At 41.4% G+C, this 27,669-nt stretch overlaps 2 protein-coding genes across 2 annotated transcripts; both read right to left on the minus strand.

The window, feature by feature from the left end:
* Positions 1–6,739: 6,739 nt before the first annotated feature.
* csdc2a (cold shock domain containing C2, RNA binding a) lies at positions 6,740–8,575 on the minus strand. Its single transcript, XM_061095415.1, has 3 exons — positions 8,388–8,575; positions 8,130–8,252; positions 6,740–7,060 (listed from the first exon to the last, which is right to left on the minus strand). The coding sequence occupies exons 1-3, from the start codon at positions 8,573–8,575 to the stop codon at positions 6,898–6,900; spliced, it is 474 nt and encodes a 157-aa protein (XP_060951398.1). The 3' UTR covers positions 6,740–6,897.
* Positions 8,576–18,598: 10,023 nt separating this feature from the next.
* Positions 18,599–27,431, minus strand: aco2 (aconitase 2, mitochondrial). Its single transcript, XM_061094543.1, has 17 exons — positions 27,382–27,431; positions 25,241–25,383; positions 24,292–24,550; positions 24,115–24,207; positions 23,842–24,000; positions 23,575–23,725; positions 23,319–23,423; positions 22,912–23,003; positions 22,371–22,476; positions 22,077–22,234; positions 21,895–21,968; positions 21,683–21,794; positions 21,305–21,583; positions 21,009–21,200; positions 20,628–20,760; positions 20,361–20,482; positions 18,599–20,263 (listed from the first exon to the last, which is right to left on the minus strand). Exons 1-17 carry the CDS (start codon positions 27,415–27,417, stop codon positions 20,129–20,131), a joined length of 2,349 nt encoding a protein of 782 aa, XP_060950526.1. The 5' UTR covers positions 27,418–27,431; the 3' UTR covers positions 18,599–20,128.
* Positions 27,432–27,669: the final 238 nt, after the last annotated feature.

The raw sequence follows: 27,669 nt of genomic DNA on the forward strand, positions 1-27,669 counted from the left end.
GGGTCATTCCTTTTTCATGGCTAATGTTGTGTCATTAATCTCTAAAGAGAGAGACTGCGTGAGGCTTACCAGAGCATTTTGATTTGAATCCTCCCCTGATGATCACGATGAAGAGCTCATCCATATTTGCTATTTATTATTCATATTTACTACATCCTCTATTTGTACCCCAAGCACCTCATCAGCCATGGCCAGGTAGTCTTAACAAGTAGACATGACGAAGTAGAATATCATGGACAAGTGATCCTTGGCACCCCAAAGGATGTATTATTATCTTTGACCTCTGTGTATTACTTTTTACAGCTTTGTGTATGTGTGTGTGCGTTTGCGTGCGTGCAAGTGTGTGTTTGTCAGAGAGAAAGAGAGAGAACAGGCTAAGGAGGGGCTTTGGAAAATGCACACAACTTTACCATGACATAAGGTTTTATTCATTTGAAATAGTAACAAAAACTGAAAATCAATATATCATTCAGTGTCAATATTGTGTCGGTGGGCACAAATAAAATAATGTATGGGAAAAAATTAGGTGTAAAAGCTTTGGGCTCTTAATAAAACTGTAGAGGGTCAGGGTTTACACAGATAAAAGAATGTGGCGACTGGCGACACACGTCCCTGTGATTGGATCTCAAATTTACCTTAAAGTATCTTTGGTGCATGCACACCTGTTATTTACAGCTGTCAACATGTTTGTTCACACAGGTCTGAGTGCCTATGTCTAGCAGTTCAATTTCAGTTGTATAACTCCACCTAATGTTAATCATGTCACTTTCTTATATAATTCCAAACTGAGGTCCTTAGGGTTGGTTCATTGGTTCCTGAGGACTCTGAATGGGGGTCCATGTCCCGGTATGATGACGTCAGCAGTGCGTAACGCCCTTTGGCGGCTGACCTCCTGTACTGCAGTGTTGATCCCGCCAGCTGTCCCCGTCTGAGCAGCACTCAAATAAATCCCCTGCAACAAGCACAGTGCCTGATGAGGTTCCCTTCACCTGAACGCTGACATCTTGTCCTGTGTGGCCTGGACTTGGAACTACATATATCTGTCAGAGAGAAAAGGAGAGAAGAGACAGACACTGTCAGAGCCTGAGGGTAAACCAGCACAACAGCCTTTAAGCTCCATCAGTCTGACTCTAGTTTTACTTTGTCTTCTCTTTTCCTTTATGTAGTGTTACTCCTGTCAGTTGTAGTTGGAGTGAGTGTGTGCGCAGGGGCTTTGCCATGTTTGTTTCTTTATGAACCTGCAAATCACCTCAATCCACTCACGTCAACATGCTATCCATACATTTATGTTTATAGCTGTACAGTTCAGATTACATCACAACACAAATACTTATCATCTACATGTAGATCTACACAGCTGAAGTCCTCTGACCTGCTACAGCTTCATAACTAACCAAAAGTAACAAAAAGTCTTCTTAGTTCACATGCACATAGATTCACTCAGCCCCTCCTGGCTCTGCGCTCTCTCACCCTTTTTTATCTCTTCTGCTCAGATTACCACAGTCAGCCTGATTAATACTTTCCAGCACTGTCAATGTATCACCAAGTTCAACTTCAGTTTTCATGTAATTTTTGCATGAAATCACTGTAGTAAACATAGCTGCACTGTCACACACACACACAGAGCCCACTGGAGACCATTTAAAAAGGGACTCATTTGCATCCATGCAGATATATTTGGATATTTAGAGAGCCTGCCCAACCACAAAATGTGAAATAAAATGACCCAGTCATTTTGGGAATCATGGCTTTCAACAAGGAATTGAGATTTCGGTCTTACTACTGTTAACAATCAATGGAGCAAGCAATGGCCAGACTCACCAGCATTGTGTCCAAGGTTATACATCTTCAGTATGAGTGTGATAAGTATGCATGTTTATGTGGGTGGTGATATTACCTGTGTTGACAACTGCATGGTACTTGTGGGTGAGCAACCTAAACAAGGTCTAATCATCATTATTTATTTTTTGAAGAAATAATCATTATATTATTAATAACAATAATACTTTGGACCCTCTCTCACCCAATAAATATTTTTTTATTATTACAGCACAACTTAGGTTATCATTATTGAGATGCCTTCTTCTGCTAAGATGCGCTGCCTGTGGTCACCGTTTCATCGTTTGAATGTAAACATCACCCTGTTTCTCTGTGGTCTTTAACTGATTCACAACCTGAGATTGTCAAACACAGAATATTCTTTAATCAGCCTCAAACACACAGTAACATTGGGAAATGTCTGATCTTAAAGCTGTTATTTCTTCACTGCTGCAGTTTGACCTGAACACCTAATTTGAGTCTCGGATCTGACAGCTAGTCTTGCTCTCTAAGGCTTTGAATCCCCGTCTCTTTAAGCAAAACATGATGCCCTAAGTGTTTTGTTTGATTATGATACAATATCTGTCTCTGCAGCCATTACGCATTTGAGCGGCTGTGGCTTAAGAGTTCGTCCTCTAACAAGAAGGTTGACTGGAGGTGGTTCAGGCTCCTCCAGTCCACATGCCAAAGTGTCCTTAGGCAAGACACAACCCTAAATTGTGAGTGAGTTAAATATGTTTCACAGAAAAACTGACTTGTACTCTAAAAGCGCTTTGAGGGTTCAAATAAAAAATGCAACGGAAATACCTTTAATTTACATTTAAAATGTCTTTTGGCAAACAAAAAGGACCCACATATATTTGAGGACAGATACAAAAAATGTTTTAATAAGACTAAACAGGTTCAGTAGAGGAAGGCAGAGGTAACAAACACACAGAGGAACAAAGGTTCGTGCAAACAACAAAGCTTGGTATTAAACTTATATTAAAGATATAACACTAGGAAAATGGTGACTGAAATAACTGATGAGAGGAACTGGCAACAAGGTGGAGGAGACACAACAGGACACAGGTGAAACTACTCCAGAGCAGGGAAACCAGACACACACAAGGAAAACAACTTCAGAATAAAACAGGAAATAAAGAACTCACAGTGCCAACAAAGATATTAATCAGGAAATCAAAGGAAGACAAGGAGGCTAAAGCCCATAAAACAAGAAAAACTCCACAAAGAATGAAACAACGTCCAAGACAAGTATCTACAAACTCCAAATGTTCTAATAAAAATATATGTAATAATATGCTTTTTAAATTTATGAAAGATAAATGATCAGGATAAAAGATGATTGGTAGCCATAGCTGTGGGTGATTATCTTTGAAACTTGGGAGATAGAAAAAATCTACAGCAATAAGTAGCCTTGAAGATTTGAGTTAACTGAACCTTTTAATTTTTACAGGAAGCCAACCTGACCTGGGTAATCTGACCAAAGTCTTTTCTGACTTATCATGATTATCCTTCGATTTGCTTTACTACTTTAGTTGCCATTACCATTGTCGATTCTATTTACTTCTCTTTAAGTTTAAAACATGTTCAACTTTAGCATGTATACTATTTTTTTCTCTTTCTCTTTTCTCTCTTCGGTGATCTACAATTCATTGCTTTAAACCTCTAGCCTTAAAGTCAAGCTGTTTGGTTACACATCCATACATATTTCTGTTTTCATGCCGCAGAGTTTGGATGCCAATGTGAGTTTTCTAAGCCACGAGCAACACTTGAAAACCGATGCTGCTTGAAGTGTTGCTGGGGAATGAAACACCTAGACAGTGACGTAGGCAACTCAATAATAATAATAAAACTTTCACAAGTTGAACCAGATCCAGCAATAGCACTCGCTTCACTTTGGTCGAAGAGGGGGTCAAAATAAAGCTGACAGCCGACAAACTCTTTCCACTGTCCCCCATTCGAGACAAACTCAGAAGACTCCACTGTGTCTCCCTCAGTTGGATACAGACCCTTATAGTTTTCTTGTGCACTTGTTGCTTTGGACTGTTTGTGTAAATGTGACAACTTTGGATAATAAGTCTCATCACAGAATAATATGAGAAACAGAGAAAGCAGCATTTTACAAAGAAAGGAGGTTCTGTGTTCGAACCTGGCAGCAAACTGGGTTTTTGTTCTGTGTGGAGTTTAAATGTTCTCTCTGTGTCTGCGTTGGTTTTCCTCAGGTGCAGTTTCCTCACAAAGTCCAAAGTCCTGCAGGTTGGGTTTATGGATGTGAATGTGACAAGGACATTTTTTTTATATATATATATATATATACGTCAGCAGTGATAGTCTGTCCAGGGGTTACCCCGCCTCTCACCCAGTCAGCTGGGATTGGCCACAGCCCCCCCTGTGACCTAAAATATAGTGCTGTAGCTGATGGATGGACACAAGGTATAAGAATAACACAATAACTCCACTACTTAAGTACAAATTTGAGGTACTTGTACTGTACTTGTTTATTTCAATTTTATGCTAGTATCTACTCACCACTTAACATACGATTTTACATTAAAAAACATGATGCACTTATAAAATGAGAAAACTGAGTAAGCAATTAACAATAATATTTATACTTTAAGGATCTGAACACTGTGTGTTGCCAGGTCTGCTGGTGGTGGCCTCAGAGACAGTTTAGTTTTCTGTGTTTTTATCCACATTTTTTTGAACCACTGCCTTTTGTCACTGACCAGCTGGGTGCTTTTAACCCACTGAAAAGAGTAATGTAATAAACCTGCAGATTATTTGTGCTGTGATGCCCTCTACTGGGCGTGTAGACACACGACAAGGACAAACAGCAGTTCTAAAACAAATCCAGATCTGTCAGTGACTCTGACGCAGCTTGCTCCAGAAACACTGTCGAAGTTAAGGCTCTTAAAATAACCGCTCTAGTTATTCCACTTTGTACACACACCAGTGAAGAACTGAATGTATGAACTAAAAGAAGAACCTCTTCACACGTTATCAAAATAATAAGACATTTCCACAATGGCCTGGGAACACAGTAGTAAGTTTTATTCGAACGTTATCATGACTAAAGACTGACTGTCACAGTGGTTTGACTCACAAAATAAAAGTGCTTGCGGACTCAAACTTGTTTCTCTCACATTAAAATAAATCAAACAGATACAGTGTGTTACTACATGATGTTTAGACATAACCGTGGCAAGAAAAGTAAAAAAAATCAAAAGATGCATAGGAGACCTCCTTGAAGGCTGTGGCTGTGTCACTGCATGAGACCCACTCCACGTATTCTACGTATAAATTATGACAAACAGTACATGCCATTTCAAAAACAACAAAGCTGCTCACATAGTTATTAAAAATTAGACAAGTATTATGTAGAAATTAGTCATTCATGTTTGGAAAGTTAGTTTTTTAAATCCCTACGATGACGTGGCAGTAGCAAAGAGGTTTTCTTTAACAGGGTCATTAGAGTGAGGTGTGCAGTGTATTCAAACAGGTTTAGATTTGCACAAATACTTATAAATACCAAACACCTGATGTCTCATAGTTACAAATGATAATAAATAAGTCAATAAATAAGTCTTTCTAAACCTAAATCAAAGCGCTTTTGCTGCTATGTTCTATTCCCTTTAATTTCTTAACTTCATCTACCAGGACCTATGACACTTTACTTTACTGAACCTTCAGCCTAAAAGTCAGCAGTTCATCTTCCTCAGTTTGACCCATCTTTTTATTTTAAATACAAGTTTTTTTACAAATTAAATGTGTATCGTTTTGAATCAGGAATAGTGCATGGATTATGGACATATATTTGGCCACCGCTTTGTCAATGGACCCTGATTTATAAAAATCTTATATCTGCAACTGCCAGAGAAGAAGATTGATCTTCATCTAACTCTGAGCAACAAAGCAAATAAACATTTTATTTTTTATTCACATCGTCAAACTGTTTCTTTTACCCTGTTACACTAAACTAATAATCCAATAATATGACAACTGCTGACTTTCATCTTGGTCTTCCTCCTTACAAGTGCTTTGCAACATTTCAAATCTAACGGCATCAAGTACATTTATAGACGATCACTCCATCCTCTGCCCGGTTCACTTCCCCTCTCCAGTTTCCTTCTCCCTCAACCTACAAACTCCAAACCCTCCGGCCTGGTTTTTCTGTGGCAGGTTCACAAATGTTCCTCCTACAGTCTCACCCACCGAAAAGTAAGACCATCATAGGAGCTGGCTACAATAACACTGGATTTCTACATTTGCCATTAAGACAAAAACACAGTAGTGCTACAATTATAAGAAATAAGATCATTCCTTATATGTGGAGCTCACAGCTCTTGAGGCCGAAACACATTAAGGGTAGAGCTGGGACAGAACCTAGAGCCTGTACAAACTTACATACGTCTGTAAATCTATTCATTTAGTTGTATTTTGACTCTGTAAAGGCAGTGAGATGAAGGCAGATCTGACGAGCTGTTCATTTCATAGTAAGCCAAGTCTGAAAATACACAAGAGATAAGGCCATTGCAAAAGTGTCTCCATCTGTTGTAAACACAAACACAGACGTTCAACAACTGACTTTTGGCAGCGCAATTTAAATAATTTGTGAGAACAATGGAAAAGTGGGAGTAAAATTCAAACCTCCACTGAGCCGGTCCTCTTAACATCAAACTCCTCAGTCGTGTGCTCATGGAGGATAAATATGGTGGACTTGTATAAAATTTGGTCTTAATGCATTTCGGCCTCTAACACATCTCATATTCAACTCGTCAAAGACACCACTGATATACTATATTCTGGAGGTCAAAGTAAAGTTGCATAGGGATCCTGCAACTTTAACTCCTCAACCTAAAGGATGAAACCCTGACCGTCAAAGAAAGACATTCCAACAAGTACATTCAAAGCTTCATTTCTGACCCAAAACCTTTATACTCTAACATTCTACCTCTGATCCCTCTTTCTCACACCTGGTTCCGAACCTCGGAACCCAAAACATACATCCTCTCCCCTTCCAGCTCCATTCCAAGAACTTTCTTTTTCCAAACGGTGCAGGCCTAGAGCCCTGGTCTATGAGCTGATGATCTGACCGGACCAGGTCTCGTGCTTGGTGCCTGGATTCAGGTGGGTGAGCACCACGTCCACAGCCTGGATCTTCTGGTTCTTTGGAGGGATGGGACACACCTTGTATGTGACCTCGTCGCCCTCCATAGGCACGTACTCTCCCTCGATGCTGTCGGAGAAGCAGAGACGAAATAACAAACTCAACAATGTAGTTCATTCATTGGCAATGAGTATTTTTAAACGCTCAACCTTGGAATGAGAAAAAAAACGTTGCCTTAAACTGAGCATTTCTTAAACATTTCTCTATCGCTAACTTCTACACAGCTCAAGGCATATATCTGCCCCCAAACAGGCACTCCAGCAGTCTAGCACTGCTTATTTGTAAAGTAGCTCGAGATTTTAAAATCAATCATCAAAATCAATACAGGACATACATCCTGACTAATAGTCTCCATGGGGAACCATCTCCAGAAAGCAATGGATCCTACACTTCCCATAATGCAGCTTAATACAAATTTTTTCCATGACTGGTAACAGTTCAAAGTTATCAAAATCCCAACAGTCAGTTTGTAACACTAGGTTTTCATGTTTAAATGTCTTCCATACCAAACAGAGACATTTTACTACTGTTTACAGGCTGAGCACTAAAATCATGTTGATGTGTCGAAATAGTGGAGTGTACCTTCAATATAATGCCGGAGATAAACTTACTTTTTAGACACATAAGTGTCATGAGCACAATCATTTACATACTTGCTATGTACTATGCAGGTACTACCATTGTCACTGTAGTATTCCACTAGAGGACTAGAGCACTAGAGCACACAACAGAACTCAGACTGGACAGAATGTCTCGATCTGCATTCTGGAAATAAAGAGCATGGCAACACCGGAGGAGGTTAGCCTAAGGAGATCTGAAAAAGCATTTAGAGCAGTCTATTTCTAAGGACACAAGGCAGGCGTGATGCTTACGCGTAGTTAAAAGCAAGTATATCTCCAGCCTCTTGGATTACACAGTTCATTTGAACTCAGTTATTACTTAGTTGTTTAAAACGTAGCTGGGAAAATTGAGTAGCTGATATTACAACACACCCAATGGCTCAGAAGTTCTGATGTTGATTGAGGCCCTGACTATTCTCACATGGCAGCAGAAATGTCATATTGCATCAGATACACTGTCCTGTCAGTTGTCAACTATCACCATTTGGCCCAAGGACCCGCCCGGTGAGGTCACTCACTCAGAGATGTGGACAAAGATGTCCTCTGCTCCATGAGAAGGATGAATGAATCCATGGCCCTGAGACCTGGAGAAGTTTTTACACACCCCTTTAAATACTGGACCTGATTTGGCTCGCACTGTCCTGCAGAGAAAGACAGACAGAGAGAGAGAGAGGGACAGAGAGAAACAGAGACAGGCAGTGCATCATAAGTCATTGCCGCAGAAGGTAGCACTGGGAGAACAGTGTCAGCCCATCGGCCTGTGTGCTCCTACTCACGCTGAGTACGTGCGGGTGCGCTTGGTGGGCAGTGGGCTGGGCAGCTCTCTAGGCTGTGGCGGTTTCCTTTCCCTCTCCCATACCCGGCTGCCCTCCCTCAGGAAAGGGAAGGAGAGCTGCAGGGGGGTGCGCGGGGGGACGAGTGGCACTGGGGGGTCCACTGTGGTGGAGGGGTCAGGGTCTGACATCTCAATTCACTCCACGTAATGTCTCTCTTTTTATTTCCTGTTTTGGGTTTCCTCCGATGGCACACGAGGAAGAAGAGGGAGGAGGGTTACACCTCCTGCATGGTAAGTGTGTGTCTGTAAGGGGGGGGGGGTTGACGTTCAAAGAGCAAGTCTGACAGTGAAGGAGAGGAGCGATGATACCCTGAAATAAAGGAGCATGAGAGGTTTTGTCAAATAACATAGGTTGATTAAGACACATACAAACTCAGGTGTAAGATTTGTGAGATTGAAGTGTTAAACAACTTTTTGGTAGTTATCACTTTCTCAGGGTTCCTTCTCTTTTTAAAAACAGTTTTCCATGACCCATCTGGGACATTTTCCAAGACAGCAGTTGTTCTCATCCTGTGCAATGACTCAATTGCACCTTGAACCAGTTCTGGGAGTAGTATATTTGTAATAATGTCCTGATATCTTTCTACGAGGTGTGTTCTCCATCATGTGGCTAAATCCGCTATCTTAGCCACTTCAAAGGACTTTCAGGATAAACACAAGGTGTAAATTACCTTGTTTTGAGTTGAATTTGAATGTCAGGGCTTGCGGACACTTGGATGACATCACACGAGCAGGATGAAGGCATGTTGTGTTTCTTCTGTTGTTTTATTATGTCTGAAGTGTAGGTCTCCGGTTACTTTAATTATATCTGATTCGGCTGCAATAAAGTTTACTCCTGAGACTCCTGAAGTGTTTTGTGGACTCACATGCTTCCCCCATCCCTCCATAGGCAAAGTGGTGAGTAGAAGATGAGTGAATTTCATTGAACTATCCCTTAAAAGAAACACCAGTGTAATAAAAACCTTTGGAAATATCTTTTTGCCTTTTCCTTGACTTTTTATTTTTGTCAATGTCCAAACTGCTAAGATGGAGCAGGATTCATAAACTATGCTGCAGCCAGCCAGCCACCCGAGGTCAATAAAGATGATTTGGCTTCACTTTTTTTGTTAACAGTCATGTCGTACACCTACATACAGTCTATGATACGTCAAACTGATTTTGAAGCTGCTGTTTTAAGGTAAAATGTTGCATAGTGTTGCTCTAGCTCTTTGTTTTTTAGGGAGACCAACACCTTTTGGCATTTACTGCAACCAAATTGAAACAGTTTGTAATCGGAGTTGTCATATCAGCACTAAAGAATAATATACAAAGACATCACAATCAAGAGGTAACACAAAAGATTAAAGACACCGGCTCCTAAAATGTCCAACATCTGATTATGTTCTCTAAGGGGCATTTGAGTATTTTGGAGTGAATTTCCTCTTGGATGGAGAAACCAGTTGGCTACTCCCTTTCCCAGTGTCTGTGCAAAACTGAGAATAACAAAGCTATTTGGTTTCTGAGTGCCATGATTCTGATTTAAGCAGCTTCTAAAAAGTCCCAAGATAATGTAAATAACAGCCTCGCCCCAGAGGGCCTCGACTCGGCTCATCGCACTTTATCGTATCAGAATCCCGACTCGCACACGCCCGACACCCATTACAAGATTGCTCTTCTCGTCTGTACTCGTACAACAAGCTGCTCTCTGAAACGTGTCAAGCAATCCACGCTGTGACACAAGCCAATTATGGTCTCGTAACCAGGATGCATCAAATGAATCATGTAGCTCTTCACTATGACGCTTACTACAAGTACGAAGGGCTAGAAGATGTTGTTCTACAGACACCTGGTTTGACTGTGACACACAACAGGGGTGGATGTGTATTTAGGGACTAATGAGATGAGTGTGTGTCAGAGTGAATCCCACGGGCTCCTTTTAATAACACAATCTCCGCCTCGCTCTCTGTGTCAGTCTAAATATAGCTGAGTGTGCAAGTGTGTGTGTGTGAGAACTGGACCACAGGATCTAAGGCTGGAGGCTTTCACCCACAGTACTAGCGTTATGTCCAAGTCATAATTTTTCATTGGAGGCATGCTGGTACAATAGTTACCACAAGAAAAAAAATAGGTTCTTAGTTTGAATCCCAGTTTGGCCAGGGCTCTTTCTGTGTGGAGTTTGTATGTTATCCCTAAGCCTGCGTGGGTTTTCTCCTGCTACTCCAGCTTCCTCTAACAGTCCAAAGACATCTAATTAGGGGTTTTGTTGATGAGAGACTTTAAAGATGTGAATATGGGCATGAATGGTTGTTTTTCCCTGTACGTCTGCCCTGTGATATGCTGGCCATGGTGTCCTGCCTCTGGTGCCCAATGTCAGCTGGGACAGTTGACCCTAACCATAACCCTAAAGTACGTATATGGAAGCTGACGGAGCCTTCATTGCCTCCATATTTGTACTGTTCTTCTAAAAGCTTATGGACGCAAGAGACGAGTGAAGTGAGTAGTTCAAGTGACACTAAAAATTCCGACAAAAGGACGTTTTTAAAAGATACTTTGCGAGTTGGTGAACTGAATCTCAGCCATTTACATCGCAGATGCTCTATCACAACCTCCTCCACCAAGTTTGTTGTCAGAAACTATGAGCTGCCCTCTAGTGGATGTATTGGTTAACTACCATGCCGATGTAAAGGATTCATGGAAGTATGTCGCCAGTGACGATTACAATATTTGAAATGAAAACGTCTTTTCATATGTAAAGGGAACACAAATGAGCCCTTACACTAATTCTCATTCCTGCAACTTGCACGTCATTTAAAAGAGGTTAGCGTCATGTCGAGATCATTACCTTTTTTACACCAAAATTAGTGGGTACACGCACACACGTTTTTTAAAAGCAGGTAAACCCGTCAAAAACAGACAAATACATCCACTCCAAGTGCCAGTAGACGAGATTTCCTCTCTGTATTTTTACCCTGTTGCATCATGTTTGACATCACAAACCCACCAACAACTGAGGCACTCTCTCACCTCGCTGTCTTGAAAAATTAGCGTTCACCCAGGTGTCATGTTTCTGTGTGAATGCCGATTGTAACTATTTCCCGTTGCCGACAAAACCATCATGTTAGTAGGTTTTTTGACCAGTAGCAAAGGAGCTCAAATCTCATGGTTGATCCTTGTCATTATCTCACCTGCTGGTTTCGAATGATTCTCACTGGATGCAACTGTCAGCTGCTGACTGACATCCCTTAAAAAGATAATGTTTCCTCTTCTCTTTGTTTTAAATAGGGAGCATGTGACATCATGAAGAAATACTAAATACACGTCAAGAAATCCATTAGAATTAGATAAATATTAAAACCTTTAATGGATTATACAACAGCATGAGCAGAGGATTTATCCCATAAAATGTTTAAATGATTGATTAGATATAAGATGTCAAATTAATTTACTTCACATTATGTAATAATTTTCTCCAACACATATAGATTAAAAAGAGGGTTTGGGCTTTACTTGAAAGTTGTCTAGGTTTGGGTGTACCACACGTCCGTTCAAATGGTAACAGGGTTCAAAGGTCACCGCATCATCATCACAGAGGCAGCTTCAACCTCTCTTTAGGGAACAGATGGTGCAATGATGATCAACACACACATCTGTTATCATGGAGGCAGCAGGGGAGGGCCTGATGGATGACGAGGCATAAATATGTAGCCTAAATAATTCAGCAACTTCACTGGTGGAGCTCCTCTTTCATCAGCCTCAGTCGGGGCCTGCAAATCACAGGCTTGTTTATGAGTCTGCAGTGCATCAGGAGGGTGTGAAGCTGCAGAAGAAAACACAGAAAAGAAACAAAAGCCTGATCTGAGAGTGGACTGGAGGAAGGGCGAGCGAGAGAGAGCGAGAGAGAGAGAGAAAAGACGGACAAAAGGCCAAAAGCACCTCCCTGTGAAAGAGACCCGCGGCTCTGTGGCTGTCTGTGCTCCACTGCATCAGCATGGCAGACACGTCAACTGCTCTCTCTCGTACACACACTCAAAATGTCCTCACTTTCCCAAAATGTCCTCACTCCGTAAAGGTCGAAGCTCACACTGGTCCAATTATTAGTTATATTCGTCCTTTTTAGAAATTTGCATAGTCTTCCATTCATTGTGGAGAGCATAAACAATACCTTATCGCTAACCCTAATCACAACCAATCAATGCTTAACCCTAATTCTAAACGTAACCATAATTCATATCTTAACCTTAATCAGATGAAGTTTTGCAACAATAAAACCAGGGTTTGGTTCCCATGAGGTCAGTGAAAAGGTTAGTATTTATAAAGAAGAAGGTCCTGAAGAGGTAACAGAAATGAGGACAACTTTGTGAGGACCATCATTATTATAATGCATTCCCTAAAATATTGGCCAAACCTTAACCTAAACCTAATTATGACCCCAACTAACTTCCACAACTTCCACCATGAAAACTAAATACACATCTTACTCCAAACATTAACCAGATCCACTGGTGTTAGGCTGTTCCACATAAGGACCAGGGTTCGATTCCCATGAGGTGTACTGGTCGTGATCAGTGCCTTTACTGGTTAAGGTCCTGAAGGGAAACAGAAATCAGTGGCCACACACACACATGCACGCACACACACACACATGCACACACACACATACACGTACACACACACTGCGGGTCTATATTTAAACTTGAAATCAGTCTATCACAGTGTGCTTGTGGTACACTGTGTGTGGGGGTGTGTGTCTGGCACAGCCTTAAATAATTCATTAGAAAATAAAAGCCCCTCCGGCGCATTGTTTCCACAACATTCTCACACTGTGGCCGCTCACACAACAACAACACGCTCCACTCACACACTGTGACGACATGCAACACAAAACAGTGACACAACAAACATGCGATAAGGATGACAAATAAGATGAGTCGGAGATAAGCATTCTGGTATTTTGTCACTGCAACACACAATACACACACACACACACACACACACACACACACACACACACACAATAAAAGGCAACGTGAAGCACACCGATCAGACTCGTTACTTACCGGGAGAGACGAGCCCTCCGCCGGTCAGTTCACAGCCGCGGGTCCGGAGCTGCTCCACGGGCCGGAGAGGTGAGACTATGCCGGGGAAGGTGCGTGGACGTGCGGCGGAATGAAGTGAGGCGGGTGTGGATGGAGTGGAGGGAAGAAGAGGAGGCAGCAGAGATGGGAGGAGGGAGGAGGAGGAGAAGGAGGAGGAGGTTAAAAACAACAGAGGGCTTCAACACCACAGTACACTCGCTGCTTTGTTCCCTTCATGGATTCCCTGGCTTCTAATTGGCCTGGTGAGCTTTAACAGGAAGTTGAGTGGACAACATGGGTATGGATTTAATTTGTCACACACGCACACACACACACACACACACACACACACGCACACAAACACACACACACACACATACACACACACACACACACACACACACACACACACACACACACATACACACAAGATTGTGAATACAGCACACTGTGCTATATTCATTGGAATTGTGTTGTTTGACAGTGTAAAAAAAATGTCTTTATTTTCAATCTTATAATCAGCTCATAAATCCTGTCTCCTCCATGTTATTGGATGGAACATGTGCAAAACATAAAGTTAAAGTATAAATATATAATACATTTTTATTTTATGGTTTCTGTTATTCTTTCTAGTTCTTCCACACACACGTTAAGTGTATGTTTGCTCTGAAATGTTATTAATTCTGTGGCTGTTTTTCATTCAGCAGGAACATTTTGTAAAAAAATCACATCATCAAAAGAATATAAAATCTGACACAAATCAAAGTCGCCTCTCAAATCAAAGAAAAGTAATGATGCACGTTCAGGTCGAAATGTGAAGATAGTGAAATATACTATGGGTTACATTGTTTTAGATGTGGAATGATGTGTAAAACTATGTCTTACCTGAGTTATATGTCAGAAACTATACTTTGTTGTTAATGAACCTGCTGTTAAAGGGTTTCGCTGTGAAGTTTATTCTCATCTGAAACGATCGTGTGAGAACAGAAGGTGTTGAATGCCGCACAGACTGGGAAGCTGTTGGCAAATTCATGAGTTATGATATTGGTCTAAAATGCCAAGGTGACATTTAAAATATGATCTTTCAAACACCATCAACCCGGCTCAGTGGCTCTCTCTCATGCTTACTGCTTCACCAACAGATGGCCGTCTATTCTACTTTTTGGATGGCCCCATTTTACTTAACTTCAACACTGTGATGGATTAAAAATAGAAGGAGCTATGTTCATAATTTCTTCAAACTATGTGTTTTTCTAAATTTGAAGGAGATCACACACGCGGTGCACAGGAGACTGAGCTTCTCATCAATGAGCTGCTGGAGGTCTTCATGGTTTCCAAAGACACCAGGAACGACACTCATGCAATGTATCCAGATAGGTCAGCGTCACATCTGACAGTTTTAAAGTTTCATCTCATCAGAGAACTAAACTCTAACGTCCTGTCTTCACCACATCCAGACTACCTACATACTGAATGTCAAACATTTTTACTGTACAGATTTGGAGTTTTCAACATGTGTACAATCAAATCAGTTAATTTCTGGATATTTCAAAGTTCTATAAAAACTCAATAAGTGAGACTGATATGCCTGGGTTCAGGACCTCTCTGACTAAAAACATACTGAATATTAAACATATTTACTGTATAGATTAAGAGATTTCTCAAAGTAAAGTCCAACATTTTCACCGTGGAATACATCTTTTCAGGATATTTCAAAGAACTGTAATAACACCTCAATAAGTTCAGAGAGAGACTGATATGCCTGTGTTCAGGACCTCTCTGAATACCTACATACTGAAAACCTGGGCACACAACATCCAGCACACAAACAATAAAAAAGTGACAGTACATTGTAGAGTTGTTTATTCTGGAATAATTCTCAAGTAGCTCCGGCGCATCAACACAGGCCAAGCAAACAGCCCATTATAAACAGGCAGTTTTACAACAGGCACAGTACTATAGTTCTAAATAAAGACCAAACTCTCTCAGAAATGTTTTTCTCTGGGCATTTATTGAAAGTGTTATTGTCCAGATTTGGATTTTGGAAATCTGACCACCATGAGAAAACTCAACATTACATTGCATTCCATTTAGCTGACGCTTTTATCCAAAACGACTTACAGTAAGTGCACTCAACCCAGAGTGTACAAACCCAGAACAACAAGAATCAAGCAAGCACAATTTTCTTCAAGAAAGCCAAACATAAAATCTGGTGGTTACACAGACCTCATTGCTGAGGACAGTGTTCCCACTGATATACAGTTATTACCCCATTCTCTCTCCCAATATAAAGGTGGTAAAGGAGTACAGAAATTAAAATAGATAAAGATAAGAACAAGCCAATGGGTAGATTTATGCATATGGGAGACATGTAAGTAAAACGATTACATGTATTCTGGAGTTGCTTCTGCAAAGACTGCACTAAGACCTCCTCCAGACCTTCGTCCTGCAGTGGCCAGGCACTCGCCATCACGTCTGTCCCACTCAGTCTCCTTTTGAGGTCGTGGACCACAGCATCAGACACTTTTCGGACGCCATCATGCTTGGGGTAGGGTTTAATCTCCATCGCCAGAATTGTCTTGTTCCTCACTCGTATGATGTAGTTGTTCCGTTGATGGCAGGGGTTCCTATTGACCACTCCACACCGGGTCAGGACCTTCTGGGTCACGAGGTCAACAAAGACCGAGGTTGTTGTGACGCCATCGAGCTGTGAGTAATCCACAGTCATTGGTTTTCGAATAACTCTTTCTCTCTCCTATACCTGATGCCTGGGGATACGACTGCTGCTTTCTTCTTCTGTTCAGTTTAATGGCGGGTGGGTGGTGCACTACATTGTCAATGCTCAAAGAATCTAAGAGTTGTGCATGTGCTTTGGATGCATTGATCCATTAAACAGTGTATGATGACTTTGTGCCTTTTAACAATTCCTGTGATGTGTTTTTTCTTTTGCTATGTTTTTTATTGCTTTGATATTTTTAAAAACTTTTTTATGATCTGTTTTTTGTTCTGCCACAATTCTAATGGGGATGTCACACAGGCGCATGCACCTAGACGTTGGTTGCCACCCGCAAATAAACTGAACAAAGAAGAAGAAACCTACACACACATTGTGGGAGGTGTTATGGAAGTTTTCTGGAAGCTGGTGAAAGGAGAAGTCAGGCCGCAGCTGATGTCGTATGCCTGACCTTCGGTACTGCTTGGAGAGAAGGAAGTATGTGTGGAATTAGACTATACATTATATACATAATATACAGTGGCATATACAGTGGTCAAAAATTTGACATAATCGTAGGCAAGGCAAGTTTTTTGTGTGGCACATTTCAACTGTAAGGCAATTTGATGTACTCTAAACACAACATATAAAATGTGACATAACAATGAAGCATTTATAGGATTCCTTTAATGTTCCTTTAATTTTGGATGCAATCAGTGATATAAGAAAGTAATTTCTCTCGGCGGTAATGCACCTTGACGTTGGTTGCCACAATAAACCGAACAGAAGAAGTATTTTACTCTAAGAACTGAGCTTTGAAATTGTATATTTACCATTTGCTGAGGATATGAAATACTAGACTAAATTATACACTGCCCCAAAATTGTATGTGTCTTGGATGCCAAATAAGGGAGATATGAACCAAAGCTGCATCCAAGTCTATGACTTAAACAAGCTTAAAACCTGATTTAAAAAAAATTCAAGTCTGATCTGATAAAATGTGTGTTATTTTATGTGGCAAAATGGCTCAATTGTGCCTCCTAGGCCCAAACTCGAAAAAAGGCTTTTTCGAGCACTACCATTAATACAACAAGAAATCCTCCATTTAGAATGTAATGGTCAAATTTTTTTTGCCATTTCCACACATCATACTTGACAAACTATTTTTATGTTATTTATCCGATCAACTTCATATTTTGTCACTGTAAAAACATCCGAGGAATTTGTGGCTATTCATAGACTTAGACGACTTCAGTAGTCTTCATAATTCTTTGTTGATGCCCTACAAAAAGCCTTCTGTGTTCCTTGCGGAAGTGCATTATGTAAGCTGGCATTGCAACTCCAATTAAGCAACCATTATTGTTGTGGCATGTGACACACTGTATGTATTTAGGCCTGGAAGCAAAAGAAAAAGCCGTCTTTTCAGAGAACGCAGCAGTGTAAAATGAAAACCCCTGTTAGTCGCTTAATATGTGATCAAATCCATAGCGGTCTGTGAAATCTATTAAAAACTGACAGAACAAGAACATTATTTTATTTTTCATTATTGACATGATTGTGGGATGAGTTTATTTTCACACATTATCATGTTATGTTATGTCATTGTACAGGTTTGTTATTCTATATTTACTTTTTTAAAAGTTTTTTAATTTGCTAAAATGTTTGTACTGCTTTTTACATTTATCCTATTACATAGAAAGTGAATTTAAAACAAACCATATTTTATTTAAATGTTTGTATATTTCCTTTCACCTTTATGAAATCCAAATATATATTTAGATACCAAGTTAAACTAAGGTTTACTGCTCTTGGTTATTTGCTATGGTATTGTATAGTGTTCTTATTGTTGTCACATGCTCCTCACTGCTGGTTTTACTCAGACTTTCTTGGTCAGTTGTGTGGCACTTTTACATTTACAGACCTCTGCTCTATCAGGCAATACTCTTTTGAGAGATTTCTCCTGAGTAAATTATTAAATCACATTGTGCACTACAGTATCCGTAACAAATCAATCCCTGACCAAGCTACATCAAACTTTTATTTCAACTCCACTTTGAGTCGACATCAGAAATTACAATATGTCAGGAGCTTCCTTTATGTGGAGACCTTATTTATTCCGTTTTTCCCTCTTGGATGTGTGAACGCTGTTGTGCAGAAACATCTGAGCATCTGTCACATACTCGCATATTTACATTTGTGGTGATGAGAAACACTGGATGCTAAAATGTGACTGTGTAATATTCTATATATATATATATATATATATATGTGTGAAGTCTTTAATATGTTCATGAATATTACACAGTCACATTTACATTGCATAGCTCTACAAATACCAGTAACTCAACCTTAAACAGATTTTTCTTCACATTACTGGAGCCAATGTAAATAAATGAGCTCTGTGACTTTATTTTACAACCCATTGGCATTTCTGTATCACAGAAAAGATAATCAGGGAAGGGAAAAAACAAACCAACACATAAATGTACATGGAAGCAGACACTTTACACAGAGAGGGAAAGAAGAATGAGGTGGAAGTGAACCTTCATTGGATTCACTTGACATTTTGTTTGCAGGGACTGAGGAAGTATAGACCAAAAAAAAAAAAATCAGATGCAACAACCTCCCATGTTGAGGCTTTGAGTCAATTTCCATTTAACCACATCCAACCGTCGAACACAGTAACCTGGATCTCTTACATCAAACAAGTGGTGATTTACAGTATAACATCAGTTGTCAGTTTTTCATCCACTATTGCAAAACTCATATGCTGTTTGTTTATTTTCCAAGAAAAAACAGAAACATTTATGAAAATTCATGCATGATCTGGACCTTTCTGCAGGAGAATAAGTTTAAATATATAAACAATGGGGGGAAATAAAACATATGGTGTGTTTGACCTTGTAAAGAGGTTTGAGGATTGATCGGGGGTGGGACAAGGATGGTGTTTGGGAAGAAGCGGGTAAATTGAAATATTCTTACATAGTATTAAAGCGTACAAGTACCTTTGTATATGAGGAAATACCTATAATTCTTCTCTGTAATAATGACAATATGTACTGTGGTGGATTAAAGCATTAATGTAACACTGAACACAGTCACACTATTGGACAATAATCAATCTGTGATCAATACATCCCACAAGTTATGCTCCCTCACCTTAATTCAGTTGTTAAATCAAACTGCCTCATCCTTGCGTGCGACTTCCTACCTTTTCCCAGAATGCATTTCCAAAGCAGGAGAGACTGCTGTCATTAGTTGCACATTGATTTAGATTGAATAAGCTCGAGGACACAACAGTTCCTCCGCATGACCAGTAGGTGGCAGGCTAACCCAGAAGTATTTGAGTGGATGAATGAATTGCGCAAACACACATTCTTGAAACCACAAGATCACTGCAAGTACAGATTCACAAAACAATAAATCAGACCTAGATGCAAAAGAAATAGCAGTGTTCTCGTATCTCCGTGAGAACTGTAAATAATACAGGAGCAGATTGAATGATAATGGTTGGTTAAAGCTGATTAGTTCCATGCAGTGTGCAACACAATTCTAACGCAACAAGGTGACTGACTGCCATCCTCCAGCTGCAGAGTGAAGTGGCTTCCATGCTCAACTGACCTGCTTGAACAGCTGCAAAAACACATGGCGGTGGGTTACGTCACCAAGCGGCTGAAAGCTGTGTGTCTGAGTGTGTGTGTGTCTCTCTCTAACCAGTTATCACTATTAGGCTCTGAAACGTTGCCATGGTCCATGATCGACATCAGCTTGAAACTTAGTCTGAAGTAATTTACTAACATTTCCAAGGTACACAGACACATTACTTCAGTCCAAACTGCGTGCTAATGCAGATGATGGAGCGCCCCCCTGATAATCCTCATCCTCCTTCACGCTGTCTCTCCTTGCTCCTCTTCCTCAGTGCATGAGCTCCTTCATCCTGTTGAGGGCGGAGCCTGCCTGGAACCATTCGATCTGGCCCTCGTTGAAGGTGTGGTTGAGCTTGATGGTCTCCTCGCTGCCGTCGCTGTGCTTCAATTCTGCGGTCAGAGGCTGAGAGGATGATAGGACGTTTTCATTACAGACGCTTCAAGTTCAGTTGTCAAAAAAGAATTAGGAGGAGGACATTTTTTTTTTGTGGCGCTCTTACCGTTCCTGGAGTGAAGGTTTCAAGTCCCTTGATGCTGAGCTTGTCGTCAGGGCGGATCTTGTCGTAGTCTGATGGGTCGCTGAAGGTCAATGGGAGAACCCCCTGCTTCTTCAGGTTAGTTTCTAGGAACCAAGGAGAAATGTTTGTTAAGTGAGAGACTGAATGGGGTAAGAATTCTTTGTGCGAGGGAAACTCAAGTAAAATATTTCTACTCGCTGGACATCGCCAAATCAAAAAGAACACCCAGTGTCTACAGGAACTCAGTACCGTGAATTCTGGCAAAGCTCTTGACGATGATGGCTCTGCCTCCCAGATGCCGGGGCTCCAGTGCTGCATGCTCTCTGCTGGAGCCCTCGCCGTAGTTGTCGTCTCCGACCACGACCCACGACAAAGCGTTGGCCTGAGCACAGCAGGAAGGAAAGAAGTAGGTTTTAGTAAACTTATAGTATTTCCAGATAAGCCTTGGGTTTTAAAAGCTTGTTTTCAAACAATGCTTAAGTTTTAGCATTGTTAGATGGGGCCTTTTTTCTTAATGGGTAAATGTTCAATGGAGGCCATTTCCAAGTCTGAGAATTCCAATATAAAACCACTACAGAAGACCTGAGGAAGCTAATGCCACCCAAAATCTTTCCCCTCTGCGATCCTCACCTTGTAGTGACGGGCAACATCAGGGACGCCTCCATAATCTCCTGTCAGGTGGTTTTTAATCTTGTTGATGGCATCGTTCTCGCTGTTGACTGCACCGATCAGCATGTTGTTGGAGATGTTGTCCAGGTGACCGCGGAACTTCAGCCATGGTCCGGCAGCGCTGATGTGATCTGTGGTGCACTTTCCCTTCACCTGCAAAGATGGTGCGGAGAAAATTGTCACTTGTCGATTCTCCCTGCAGCAGCAAAAGGAAACGTTAAGGTAAAGACCCATTGACATCATTTCAAAGCCCTGACCTTGATGAGGACCTGCAGGTCCACCAGGTCGCTGCCGCTCCATCTGTCGAAGGGCTCCAGCAGCTGGAGCCGGTTGCTCTGAGGGCTGACATCCACTTTGACGCTGCTGCCATCAGGAGGTGGGTGCTGGTAGGTGTCCTGGCCTGGGTCAAAGTCCTTGGACGGGAGTTCATCTCCGTTGGGGGGGTCAAACATGAACTTCTCACCGCTAGGGGTTGTAAGGAAGTCTGTCTCTGGGTTGAAGTTTAATGTGCCAGCAATGGCCATGGCAGTGACGATCTGAGAAGGAAGAGGCAATAAAGGACTTTGAGCTTCAAAAAGTAACCATGTGCTTACAGCTAGGAAGTGTGAAGTATCTAGTAGTGTGTGTTATTTTACCTCAGGGGAGGTAACAAAGGCGTGTGTTGCAGGGTTGGCATCGTTCCTGGCAGTGAAGTTTCTGTTGTACGAGGTGACGATCGTGTTCTTCTCTCCCTTTTTCACATCACGCCTAAACACAAGCACACGTTATATGTCAACGATAATGTCTAACGTCTATTTTCAAAACTGTATATCATGGCCCCTACACCGACAAAGTAATGGCCTCTTACCTGTCCCATTGTCCAATGCAGGGCCCACATGCGTTTGCTAGGACCACACCACCAACATCTCTAAGGACCTGAGACTACGGGAGAAAGAAAAGATGAATTTATTCAAGCATACAACACTTTATCGTGGTTTAAATCACTATGGAGGAGGTACAGCTTCCTGCTTTTGCACTGCTTGCACTCACATATCCGTCTCTCTCGATGGTGGCACGGATCTGCTCGGATCCGGGGGTGACTGTGAACTGAGCTTTGCATATCAGGCCTTTATCCAAAGCCTGCTTGGCCACAGAAGCAGCGCGGCCCATGTCCTCATAGCTGGAGTTGGTACAGCTGCCGATCAGACCTAAAAATTTAAAGATTAAAAAGAGAGTTAAAGACGTAACACAGAAAGAAAACATTTTACTTTTGGTTGCTTATTTAATGAATAGCAGGAGTATAAATAAAGTTGAACAGTGTATCCCTCCTTTGTCAGTTCTTACCAACTTTGACCTCCAGTGGCCAGCCGTTCTTCTCAGCTACAGCACCAATTTCAGACACTGGGTGAGCCAGATCAGGGGTGAATGGTCCGTTGATGTGGGGCTTCAGCTAGAGAATGAAAAAGCGGAGGAACACAGTTATTCTCACTGTTGCCAACTAGTGAAGTTGCATTTACATCAATGTCTGTATGAATAAAAATCCAGTTATTACAGAGCTAAGAATAAGTATTTCAAAAGTCTTGTTCTGGATGTTTTATATATCTAAGAAGAAATCTAATTTTGGTATGGTTTGGTTTCCACTCAGTAATAAAAACATAATCTCATACAAATCAAACTGCAAATTTTCTCTGGAAAGTTTTCCATCCTGGTTTCACCTTTTAAAAACACCAAAGTGGTGTTAAATGATCCCTGGCCAGAGACCTTTGTTTCATGTCACCCCATCAATGCACTTCCTGTTATTCTCTACTTTGAACTGTCCAATGAAGGGCAAAAGTGCCAGAAGATAATATTTAAAAAAAAAAGAGGAAAGACAGAAAGAACAGACCTCATCCAGATTGAGCTCGATGAGCTGATCGTAATGGCAACCTTCGTCTGGTACCAACAAGTCTGAGTATTCATCAGACAATGCAGCGATCTCTGAGAAGCAGCAAGAGGAACGAGATAAAGGTCAAGACACACAGAGACCAAACCTACATTTATAACAGGCTAGTCTTCCACAACAATGTACAAATATATACACATACATTGTTGAGTATTATTACACACTAATCGTTCAGATTTTTTCTTTCTGCACTCTTTAATTGACTGATTCTTTTCATGTCACATCAACTGAGCCAAACTCTTCCTGGTACAATGCATTTTATGCTCCAAGTTTTTTTAATCAGGAGCAAAATGATTGATTTGCAGGCCTTTCTGAAAATGATTTCACTGATATGTAAATTGTAAACATACCTCCACGTCCAGTCTTCTCCAGGTAGGTCCTCATGCGGTGGTTGTAGGGGAATACTGAGGTTGTGGCTCCAATTTCTGCTCCCATGTTGCAAATGGTGGCCATTCCTGCACACAAAAGATCAGTCAGTCTATATTCTCTCCACGCATCGGCTCCGATACCCAACAGTTAAATGTTTTTCCTAACAGATTCATTCATACGAGAAATACCAGCTAAGAAGCAAAGTTCAGTGGAATGAAGTCAGACGTTTTCACTGACCAGTGCAGGAAATGGAGTCGACTCCTGGTCCGTGATATTCCACGATAGCTCCAGTGCCTCCCTTCACTGTCAGGATGCCGGCCACCTTCAAGATGACATCCTTGGGGGAGGTCCAGCCTGAGAGTGATCCTGTCAGCTTCACTCCAATGACCTTAGAGGAAGATATCGAACGGTAAATTGTAGGTAAGAAGGCCATAAATGGAAAAAGAAAGCTAAAAAACTGCTCTGGTTACTGAACGGTGTTACTAAATGCTGTATTCTGCTCACATTGGGACACTTGAGCTCCCATGGAATTCCTGCCATCACATCCACAGCATCAGCTCCTCCGACTCCAATGCAGATGGAGCCAAGTCCACCGCCGTTTGGTGTGTGGGAATCTGTGCCGATAAGCAGCAATCCTGGATAGGCGTAGTTCTCTAAGATGATCTGTGTGAATATTTATACAATGATTGTTAGCATAATTACACCACTGTAATTATAGGGTTTATAAATTAGACCACATTCAGACGAAAAGTGCATTTAAATTTTAAGTAATAAGACCTGATGAATGATTCCAGAGCCTGGTTTCCAGAAGCCGACTCCATATTTTGCCCCAGCACTGGACAGGAAGTTGTACACCTCAGAGTTGACATCCTAGGATGATGATGGTTGATCAGTTTACAAGAATAAATCATTACAACATAAAAACAATTACCATGACCAAACAGAACCCCTTACCTTTGCCTTGGCCAGATCCTCCACCCCTCCGATCTGGGCCTCGATCAAGTGATCACAGTGGATGGTGGAGGGCACAGCCACTTTTGGCAGACCGCTGCTGATGAACTGGAGCATCGCCATCTGGGCCGTGGCGTCCTGCATGGCCACGCGGTCGGGCCGCAGCCGCAGGTAAGTGCGACCACGGTCGATATCCTGGTTGTGGGGGTCATCGAGGTGGCCATAAACAATCTTCTCTGACAACGTGAGTGGCCGATTGAGTCTGGAACATAAAGACAAAATATAATTAATAACAGGACGCGATAATGTTTAAGAGGAGGAGAAGGTGAGCAAATGAGAATATAGGGAATAATAATCTGTGAAAAAACCCATCAAGAGATGAAGATAGGAAACAAAGTGGTGTAAAAACAGTTGTGGGGTTAGGCGGATGTAACATTCTGGCATATTTATATATCAGAATAAATATTAACAAATCAGTCATGAGAAGATAATAGAGTTATTAGAGCTATTTGATCCAAATTTAACAATTAGAGTAACCACTGTTTTCATCTTACACTACAATGAAATGACTATTTCTGCCTCTGTTTCAACCCTGATCTCTTCCTCGTGTTTTTCTGTAATTACCAGTTTATGCCAGTCTAAACTTCAGCTGTAATTACAGGGAAGAAACGGCAGTAAGCATTGATCTGCAGAGTCAACACAGTACCACCTCTCCGTCTGCATGCACACACCCCCCAAACTACCATTTAAATGGCTTTACAGTGATTCGAGCAGCGTGAGACTGACACACTAAGGCACAGGCTACAGCTACTCTAAAAAAACTGTGGTAAAAGTCAAACAAACATTAGAGTTCAGACATGCACACAGACATTGGAGGGGATCATTGGAGGACACGATAATACGAGTCTGCGTCCTTGAGCAGAAAAACACAACACACACTTGTTACACTAACCTTTTTCTAACAATGTCAATGTTAGACTGGAGCTTCTCGTAGTTGACGAAGGAAGTGGCCTCAAACTTGCTCATAGACACATTGGCCTTGGCTCTGTAAGCAGCTGCCACATGCAGGCGTCGGGCTCCGTGGCCCAGGGCCAACTAGAGACAGTGACAACAACAATAAACAAGCATGAGCATAATCACAGAGCTGTGGACATAACCAGAGAAACACTCCTGTGATATCAGCAGTTTTAACAATCCACCTTCATACAGAGCATATATGGCCAATGGATTGTTCATCATTCAAAAAGAGATTTGTTAATTTTTGCATTGATTGTTGTTTTTTTAAACTTAAGAGCAGACAGCGAGAAATTATGAATAAAAATGACCTTAGGGAAGATAGCGGTTAAAGGAAATTGTTATTTGCAGTCTACACTCAAGTGTCAGATGTCAGAGCATCTCAGGTGAACCAGAAACCGCCCCCACATGAGGTCAACCACTAAAACATTCTCACGCTATGGAAACCCTAGCTCCAGTTCCCCTGACCACTCCTCCTCCTGCAGTCATTTCTGTCGTATGTTAGGGAAGCTCCCTTTAAAAATGTTCATATCAAAAATCGAGCTGTTTGCAGAGGTAGGTGGTGGAAACGTAGGAGAGACACTGGTTTGTGTCACATCAACTTCTTGGACCCTAAAACTGTTGAGGTGCCCTTGGGCAGGGCTCATAAATGAAACTCCACTCTGTTTGAATTGAAATACTATTATCTAATATGTGAATTAAAAAACTGCAGCATTAGCAGAAGTAAGCAAGACTGTTCAGAAGATTATCTCGATTTAATAAAGTTTCTAAAAGAAGAAACAAGAGGACAATGATTCAAACAGCTGAGGTGTCGTACGACCAGACAATCTGTGGGAAAGAACTGACAGCAAGCAGCTGAACCTAGAGAGACCTTCACCTGCTGACTTAAGGAGCCAATTCAGAACTGCATACTTGAATTAGAAACCTCAATATAGGTTCATAATAACCACAGAACCAAAAGGGGTTCCCAATAAACGTAAAGAAGATCATATCGATAATTATCACAATAAATGTCACTGATTTTGACTCCTGAGTGAAGGTTGTGGTTTTAAACTCTTCTTTATGAGCGGAGAATGACAAACACTTGATAGGTAGCAAAAAAACATTTAATAAATCTGTAGTACTATAGAGGTATTAGACTTTAGTTATCTTTGTATTGGTGACAATCACATTGCAATAGGCATCCATATTGTCGTATAACCCAGCCTGACCTTTCAGCTGTCCTTCTGTGCACTGGTTGCACTGGTTTATATTACGAGTATTACTACAGATAACTTCCTGGCTCCTCAACTGCACTTAACAATGAGTTAATGTTATTATTCGTTCATTAACCACTAGCCCACGTGTGAATGGTTTGTATCCATATAAATATTTAGTTTGTAGATATTAGAGGAGATTGTTCTGCTTCTTCTCCATCACCAAGCCTGATATGAAAACCGTGACCTCCAATAGAAGAAAAACAGAGCTCACTATGGCTTCAGTTATTAAATGTGTGAACATCTGATGCTCAGCTATCATTTAAAAACTGGTCATTGTTGTGACGTCTCACTGCTGGAGGACACTCGGCCTCTCCTCACAGGCAGAATGGAAGAAAATGTCTTCTTTCTTTCGAGCCAGCCTCACAAAATAAAGCTTGAAGACATCGTCGCTGTGTTGATTGTGATGATTTGACGTAGCTCATGTCTGCGTGTGCGACCCAGCTCGTCCTGTGAGGCTGCTGGCCGCCCTAACCTTGTGGTTAACCTTGCTGTTAAAACACCACACTCCTGTAGGAAAACCCCACGGCTCTGGTTCATTTACACGCGGAGGACAGAGATTACAGCTCCTGGTGGAAGGAGACCTCAGCAGTGGTGGTTTTGGCCGGGGACAGACGGGTTGTGGCGCAGTGGATCCTCCGGGATCCGCCAGGACACGATGACCTGCCCCGCTAACCGGTGACCGCTCCACCGCTTTAGTTCCGTGTGTAACCCCCATAGTCCTCCGGCCGGTCCACAAACACATTACTGCACAATACCGTCATGTAAAGAAGGAGGTGACACCGGTAACTGGACGGTAAATATCTCGGAATGAGTCTCTTACCTGAAGCCTGGAGACCGTCAGACAGTAAGTTGCCATTTTGTTCACTGACAAAGATGTGACGGTCGCCGGTGACGTCACGCCGCTTTAAGTAGTGGCCAAGCAGGTCCTTCAAAGACAAAATATTTTTCTACATTTTAAATCTCATTCAAATTGTTTCACAAAACACATTTAAAGTTAGAATTCTTAATATTGCTTTTCTTTATTTCAGACGCTTAAAAATATGTACATGATCAAAGCACATGGACGCGAAATGATTTTTCAAGTGTGTTTGATTTCTATAGAGCTGAT

The sequence above is a fragment of the Limanda limanda genome, chromosome 21, assembly GCF_963576545.1.
Source record: "Limanda limanda chromosome 21, fLimLim1.1, whole genome shotgun sequence".
Classification (NCBI taxonomy): Eukaryota; Metazoa; Chordata; class Actinopteri; order Pleuronectiformes; family Pleuronectidae; genus Limanda; species Limanda limanda.